General features: G+C 26.4%; 1 protein-coding gene across 1 annotated transcript in view; it reads right to left on the reverse strand.

Annotated features, from left to right (window-relative positions):
• Positions 1 to 1,233: 1,233 nt before the first annotated feature.
• The window catches only part of LOC111638333 (cardiolipin synthase (CMP-forming)-like), a 58,048-nt gene continuing 50,465 nt past the window's right edge, over positions 1,234 to 8,816 (reverse strand). Inside the window, exons 7-8 of the mRNA XM_023384027.1 lie at positions 1,799 to 1,890; positions 1,234 to 1,709 (exon numbers count right to left, since the gene is read on the reverse strand). Coding sequence (XP_023239795.1) covers positions 1,613 to 1,709; positions 1,799 to 1,890 — 189 coding nt within the window. The 3' untranslated portion in view covers positions 1,234 to 1,612. The remainder of the gene's footprint in view (positions 1,710 to 1,798; positions 1,891 to 8,816) is intronic.

Below are 8,816 nucleotides of genomic sequence, written 5' to 3' on the forward strand. Positions count from 1 at the left end.
ACAGGGCGCATGTTAGAAGTTAGAATAAAAGAACATGAAGCGGCAATCAGATTGAAGTACAGTAATTCTCCGTGGTATGATCATACAAATAATAATAATTGTAAAATTAACCGAAATAATATAAAAATTCTGCATTTTGAAAAAGATGTTTATAAAAGAAAATTTAAAGAGCATTTAGAAATAAGAAAACAAAAAAATAATTTAATAAATCTCTCATAAGGTATGCAAATTGATTGCCGCTTGTATGAGTTAATAGATGGCGCTAAAACAAATTGAGATTGTATAGATTTTGTTTAAACATTGTAAAATTATTTTGTAAAAGAACTTTTTCATTGTAAACCTAATACTGGTATAATGTAAATGTTGTTTGTGTATCAAACGGTTTTACATACGTATATTAAGTTTTTGCTATGTTAACTGGTTTTACTACATCTGTTATACAACCCAAGTGTAAAAAAGTTTTATATGATTGTGAGTATTTTTTAGAAGTTTGTCTGTTGAAATTATAGTTGTTTGAGTTTTTAGATGTATATTAATATGGAGTACACAATTTTAGGTTGAAATATTGATTAGGGATGAAGACGGTTTGTCTCCCACTCCCTAATTTGAGATAAAAAAGAAACAATTTTTATAATTTACAAAATTGGAAAATCACTGAAGAGGGGTTGGAATACATTGTACCAACCCGAAATATATTTGTAGTCCAATGAAAAATAAAAGATAATTTGCTAACCAGATATTGCTGTAAGATACGTCTACCAAAGTGTGTTTTTGGATTACAGAGACGAATTTACAATTGTAATACAATTGTAGTAAAATATCTTTTTATACAAAGTATTGTATAGCAACATTATTTATTAGAGTGATATAAACAATCTCTCTGAATTACTTCTGAAGTATGAATTTATTATTTTAAAATACTCAATACTAAATATTTCACAACAAAAAGTTCAATTTACATTTGTATTATATTATAATTTATAAACAACACAAGATATTAATAACAGTAACTAATTTTTTAACATTCTAAAGCTTTTTAAATGAATGAACTAGTTATTATAAATAATAATCTATCAAATATCCTAAAATTTTATTATTACATATTTTTTAATCTTAGATGATAGTTATATTATGAAATTTATGATTCTTATTAGAAATATTTGTGGAATGCTCTTTTTACATTTAAAAAAATTTTAAATTCCCTTAAAAAATTAACATTTTTCTTATTTATATTATGTACAATATTTATATATTTAACATTTATATATCTACCACAATTATAAACACTTTTTACTAATTTTTAATAATTGTTTTATTTAGTAAAAATATATCACAGTTTTGAAATTAATGTCTCATTCTTTCATAATCTTTAAAAAAACAACTTAAAAGGAAGAAGAGATGAGCGTAGAGTTAATGCTTTTTTTTTAATTCTAACTTTTAACGATGGACTGTCTACGAGTAGACTATCCTGATCGTTCAGATGATCTTTTAAGATGCTAAACTTAAAATTAGCATAGCTGGATCTTCTGCAAGATCTGAATAATCTATTCTAAAGGATAAATCCATTCTCTGATGTTAAATATTACTTTCTTAATCTTGCAGTGCAATAAAATCACTGTTTTCTAGTACGATAATGTAAAAATTTATATGTATCTTTTCCAAATATATAACTCATTCCGGATATAACGGTGGTGCTCGCTACTCCGTACCTGAAATCGAATAAGAATGCAAAAAGTATTATTAAATTATTTTATCTAAAAATTTAATTTTTTTAAGCATAAAGAAATATAATAAATACCATAAGGCCTGAACGTAAGGATGATCGACGTATTGAAAAACTGGAGCCGCTAGAGTGATAGCTGCTAACGATAACTGAAGTGTTGTATTTACCTAAAAAGTGTGAAAATTATAAACATAAAAATTGTATTTACATATAAGTTCCAGTTATATTTAATATTAAAAATTTTTCTAAATTTGATTTATTTCACAGTAAAATCAATTATGAAAAACTATTATGAGGGGAGAAAAAAGAATTTCTGAAATAAATGTCTAGAAATATTCTAAAAAATATGTTAAAAGATTCCAAACTAGGTTCAAATCTTAGCATGTGATATTTTACAGAAATTTGAACAGACACAACATAAAGCTCTGCTGGAGATGTTTTGAAATGGTGAAAGTACTTGTTTGTAGTTGAAAACTTTTCAAGTAAACAACAACTTTAATGCCAAAAGATAGTGTAGTTTATTCTTAAATTATGTAAATATTTTAAATCTCATAATTGCAAAGACCTTATACTGCATTTATCTTATGTTATTTTTCATTATTTACACTAATAAAATAAATTACTATTACATTTTTTATTACAGAAAGTTTCATAAACAATAGCAACATCAAAACAATTACAGTAGAGCGTCGTTTATCCGAAAGCTGGTTATCCGAAACGTCCGTTATCCGAAAGCATTCCAGTAAGAAAATTTAAATTTTCGCTAGTGCTGTGGCGCTGCAATCTTCGGCTATTTCTCGGGCTACTCAAATATTTTACGTTTTTGATACTAAATTAACATCTGAAGTATAATTTTTTATTGTTTTTATATTTTTCAATAAATTTATTTTGTTTGTACAAAATAAAAAAATAATTTTTNTTACTAAATGTTATTTTATTCACTTCTCACCCCAATAATCATCAAAAGATGGTTTCCAATTAGAAAAAAGACCCGAAAAAAATAACCTTGACGCATTTTTTTAACCAAAGAGAAACGATAACAATTATAATTTCATTAAGAGATTAATTCGTAGAACGTTTGTGTGTCTGTGTGTAGTATTCTAATGAATTAAAAAAAAAGGCTTTTTTCCCCTGTCTCACTCGAAGTTTTCCTTAAATATTAAAAAGTCTATTAACTTTATAATCGAGTATCTATCATAATATTCTTTATTCATTTAATAATTCAGGATTTTTTTCGTGGAAGAGAGCCGATATTCAATATTAATCAATGTAAAAATTTTAAATTCTTCTTGTTTTTTAATGGTAGATTTTAGAAAAATTTTTGTTCTCTACATTTTTGCATAAAATATATATATATATAATTTATGATTTATTTTCTCTAGAAGTTAATGAAGAGATAATAAAGATTAAGAGGAAAATATAGAGTAATAAAGGTAATAAGAGTATACGAGAAAGAGCTTCTTCAAGAGCAAAAGTGACATTGAAAATTAATGATTAATTTTTGAATATTTTTAAAAATTACTTTACTATAAAACTATAGACTATTAAAAGAGTATTGTGTTTTACTAATTAGTCAATTTTTTGTTAATTGATGATAATATAAAGATTTTTTAAGTGAATTTTCTGAAGAGAGAGGACATTTGAGAATCTTTATTAGGGAATTACTCATCAAAAATATTATTTTCTACTATTACCATCTAATTTTAGATAAATCATACGTTGTTTCTTTAATTTATTTAACAATTTTTATAGTTAATGAATAAAATTTAAAGCATTTTCATCAGGAAATTTAATTATCATGTTTCGTAATTAGTTACATATTTATACGGAATGCGTCGACGTAATTTACGGTTTAGTAGGAGTATCATTAATATAAATGAGGCGATGATAAAGTCTACACGTTAACTCTTACTGATTTTCTCTTTTAATGTGATAAAAAATTTCTTCGAATGGTTTATTACATATTAATAAATGTATTCTCCAAAATTTAATTAAATAAAAAATGGTGTAGGATTAGAAAGATAATTAAATTCCTATTGAGGCGCGTGTCCCGGTTACAATCATCTTCCTACGTATCCTTTTGTGTAATTAGATGTAATCTTCGTCTCGTTTCGCATTAAAGTAATGAACGACGTATGTACGATTTCCATCTTGCGAGAATCAACAACTGAGTTTTCTATCTTGAGAGAGATTTGCAGACCTGGCTACAGGCCAATGACCCGGACTCCACCCATACAATTCCACTGAAACACTAAGTATTTTTGACTAAACTTTGCTTCTTACGTATCCAAAATGACATAAAAATCTGTAAATTATCCATTCGATGGGATATTTTTGCTAATATATACCGAAAACCATGGTGATCGATGGTTAAAGGGGCATCATCGGGTGTTAACATCACAAGGGCGATGCTTTTAAAATGTTAAACGTATACTTGACCTCTTTGATGAGTAAATACCTTTAAAGTTTACAATACAACAATGAGATCGTGGTTATTTACCGAGTAAACATATCTTAATACGTATTTATAATCAGCTTAGAACATGTAATTCACATCACCAACAATCAAAGTCGATTAGTAATCATTTGTGTGATTCTACTGTATCATATAGTTCGATTATTTATTATTCTAGTAAAGTTATATATTTTATAATTTACAATAAGTATATACAATTGTTTCGAGATAGCTCAGAGCTATTGATTAATGTGCAGGTGGTTCTCTGTTTCTCAGAAAAACTATATTTTTACTACTAATAATTAATGAGAATGGTAGATAATCGGCTCCTTAGAAAGTTGTCAGTGTGTAGGAAATACAACTAATCACATAATCATTTAAAGTTTATTTAAAACTATGTTATGCATTCGTTGACGAGTGAGTCTTTAAGTTACGATCTTTGGAGGTCACAAAAACCTCTGAAAGAAAACAAGCATTTTAAGTGTTTTCATCTCTGGGATATGCAATCAAATCTTACAATATTGTCCAATAAAAGAGATTGATAATGCTATTAAATGGATAGGTATGTCTTATCTGAGGAACAATTTAGTTTATTGATTGTCGCAAACCGGGATTAGTCATTATTTATTCATAAGGAGGATGACAGATCCGTAAGTGATGTCATTGTTTTAAAAAAAAGAGAGAGGAAAAAATTTTTAATTTTACGACAAGGAAAAAAACACTAATATTAGTCTACAAAAGCAATAAATTTTAGAATAAATTATCATTTTTTCAAAATTACATTTAACAATTCATAAAATAATTACTTAGTTGATGTTATAAATGAGTGTAAGTAGAGACTGAAGTAGAGAACATTAAAGAGTGATTTAGACATTGTCCCACTTCATTTTTTTTTCTTTGAGAAAAACTTTAGTTGCATATTTTAAGTTATATTTTTAATTATGATTTAAAACATTTATTTATACTTTGAAAAAAGTCATAATTTATAAAACATTTTACAACCGATTATTATTTTGACAGTTTTCTTTTAAAATTAAATGTCTAATTGTAGTTAATGATAAGTAAAACTATCAAATGGAGAAGCAAAGAAAATCTGTACAAAAATATTTATCAAATATTTGGTTACTCTTGGTTTACAAATACTGATTTTTATAATTTTGTATGTGTTTAATGAAAAGTAACTTTATTATTCTCTTTATAAATGAAATCATTAATATACACAAACTTTTAATTAATTTTTAAGGCAGATCAGAGGGAAGCTAAACACTCATTTTTCTTCTACTGCCACTCTGAGAACTACATAGTCATCTTTGTATATTTTTAGGAGTCTCCTCTTAATTCTTGTTGAAGATATCCATTTACTTTCACATAATTTTCTTATTACTTAAATTATTTTGTCATTACTTTTATACAAAGGATATTTTTTATGTTTCTATAATTTTTTAATTTTAGAAAAATATCTTTAAATAATGAAGCTTCCTTTGGTAATAATACAACATTGTAATGTAACATGGTGTCCTGGTGATGTGCAAAATCAGAGATCTAAATTTTTATTTTGTTCTTCCCTAACAGAAAGTAATGTTAAAAAAAAACCATAAATGTCTTTTAATAATGAATATTTTTACAAAAGCTATATTAAAAAATAAAATAAAGTTGTAAATTAAAGAATTTGCAGGATTCTGATTCTCAAAGGTAAATTAATTGCATTAAACAACAGTATTAAATACTTAAAAATGTAAGTGAAAATTCATTAAAGTAAATGAAATTAATAATGTACATTTTGCAAAAACTATGAATTGAGAATAAATTTAATAATCATTAATATAGAGTGAAACACATTTATAGGATAAAATCAAACATAGGGAAATGAAATATTAAAAACTATTATAATTTAAAATATTCTTCCATTAGCTTAATTACTCGACTTTATTAATTTATAATTTACAAGTAAAAAAATTATTATAGTTTCTTTTTTTATTTATTGTTTCTTAAGGTGATATAACTTTATCATAGAAAAAAATGATCATATTCAAACCATGTGTGGTAAAATAAATTGAGAATAGACTAATACAAAAATCATCATCATACGATTAATACATTTGTATTTGCTTTATTCAGTATTACTCGATTTATTGTATATTTGTATACAGTAACGTGATATGTGGGCAATCTGCCAAGAAGAGATGCTCCCGGGAAGACTTTATGAGGGAAAGTAGCCCTTATTTAAGTGCTACGAACATGAAGAAAACCCAGAAAAATCCATGTGGTGGGCCCGCAACCGACCACCAATGTTTGGCGGTTTCATCCGCTCAGCTGACAGTGAGCTTAGGTATTACTTCACAAAGAGATAGGATACACTAACACATACAATATTTTCACACCAAATTGTATAAAGAATACTCTATATGTAAATAATTATATTTATTGTACAAAATATTTACAGTTTTAAAAACAAAATAATAGAGTTATCAATTAGCCCTAATAAGATAAAAAAAATTATTTTTTGAAATAGAAGCAATATTTCAGAAAAATAAACAAAACTATACAATGTATTGACAATCGACTTCTTCGGGTGGTAAATGAAACCGATTATTTGGGAGTGAACTTTCACAGAATGATAATTTTAAATCTATGTTATCAAGTTAAGTAACAGAGTTGAAGCAGTGGTAATTACATTTATGTTCATTAGTGAAAACTACAAATATTCATTTGTATCTAAAGTTATATAATGCACTAATGAATTGTGATGTATTATTGTAACCCAATTTGTGAACTAGACCGTTTTTACAAACTGGAATGTTTTCATGTTTTATTTTTACTTAAGTTATTCCAAGTAGAGAGAAATATACCTGGATACGTGTCTCATCATAAAACAAACCAACTCTGAATATTTCCACTTTAATTGAAAATTTGATAAAGTTTTATTATTGATTGAAGTTTAATAGTGACAAAAAGATACCTTTTCTGTATAAAAGTAAAAAACTATTAATAATCATTTCTGGCAAATTTTTTACAATCCTTTGCAATTTTTCATGTTTTATTTGAATATAAATAAATGTAATTTGAAACATAAACTTTACTGCTTAATTCTGCAATATCCTACTCTGTATTAAAAAATCGGAACACATTACGTCAATTTTTATATCATCCAAAATGTCTGATTATTATATTCATTCCTTTGCTTCGACCATATATGCAAGAGTTACGGAGATCAATATAAAAAGATTAATTATTCTATTATGACTGAATAAATGTTCATTGATTACGGGAAACATTTACATTAACTTTTTGGCTAATAAATTTGTTTTTGGTATTATTCTAATAATTTTTTATATGACATTTATTAAAAGATTGCAAAGAACTGTCTGGAAAACAAATTGCTTAATATATGTAATAAAGTTCAATATAGTTTAGTTTCAATATATTACACAAAATTTAAACCACTTTTCAAAATCCAAACTATATAAAATATATAGTTTGAATTTTGCAACAGGTGGCTGAGTGGTGAGGGACAAAGCCTAAAATATCTAGACAAGTGTTTCTCAATGGGGCGATATCGCCCCCATGTGGGCGTTTTTCCATGTTGAGGGGGCGATTAGTAACAATTTATATTTTGGGGCGAAAAAACAATTTTCTGGGCAATATAGTAAAACATTATATTAAGAATAATTAGATATTTTTTGTTATATCATACAATAATTAAACAAATAACATTATACTAGTCACTAGTCTATTCAATGCAGTACGAATTGGGCGTTAGTCTTGGCCCTCGGCATCGGAATTTTGTAGTGAAGGGGGCGATGATTTGTTAGAGGTTGAGAAAGACTGATCTAGATGAAAGTACCCCTCCCAAAAAATCCTGGGGTTTTTCGACCTGTCCATATTTGATCTTGGGTCCCCGTAGTGGTGGGTAGATGCCTTAACTGCTTGGCCATCTATCATCAGCATTTTCTATTATTCTAAACATTTTTATTTCAAACAAATCTCCGATTCATGTCAGAGACTATTTTTCAACGATTAGTAAAATATCTTGCTGTATATTATATTACAATTGTAAATTTGTCTCTGTAATCCAAAAACACACTTTGGTAGACGTATCTTACAGCAATATCTGGTTAGCAAATTATCTTTTATTTTTCATTGGACTACAAATATATTTCGGGTTGGTACAATGTATTCCAACCCCTCTTCAGTGATTTTCCAATTTTGTAAATTATAAAAATTGTTTCTTTTTTATCTCAAATTAGGGAGTGGGAGGAACAATTTTTATAATTTACAAAATTGGAAAATCACTGAAGAGGGGTTGGAATACATTGTACCAACCCGAAATATATTTGTAGTCCAATGAAAAATAAAAGATAATTTGCTAACCAGATATTGCTGTAAGATACGTCTACCAAAGTGTGTTTTTGGATTACAGAGACAAATTTACAATTGTAATACAATTGTAGTAAAATATCTTTTTATACAAAGTATTGTATAGCAACATTATTTATTAGAGTGATATAAACAATCTCTCTGAATTACTTCTGAAGTATGAATTTATTATTTTAAAATACTCAATACTAAATATTTCACAACAAAAAGTTCAATTTACATTTGTATTATATTATAATTTATAAACAACACAAGATATTA

Source organism: Centruroides sculpturatus, unplaced genomic scaffold (genome assembly GCF_000671375.1).
Source record: "Centruroides sculpturatus isolate CEXI.00-Female unplaced genomic scaffold, Cexi_2.0 scaffold1131, whole genome shotgun sequence".
Taxonomy (NCBI): Eukaryota; Metazoa; Arthropoda; class Arachnida; order Scorpiones; family Buthidae; genus Centruroides; species Centruroides sculpturatus.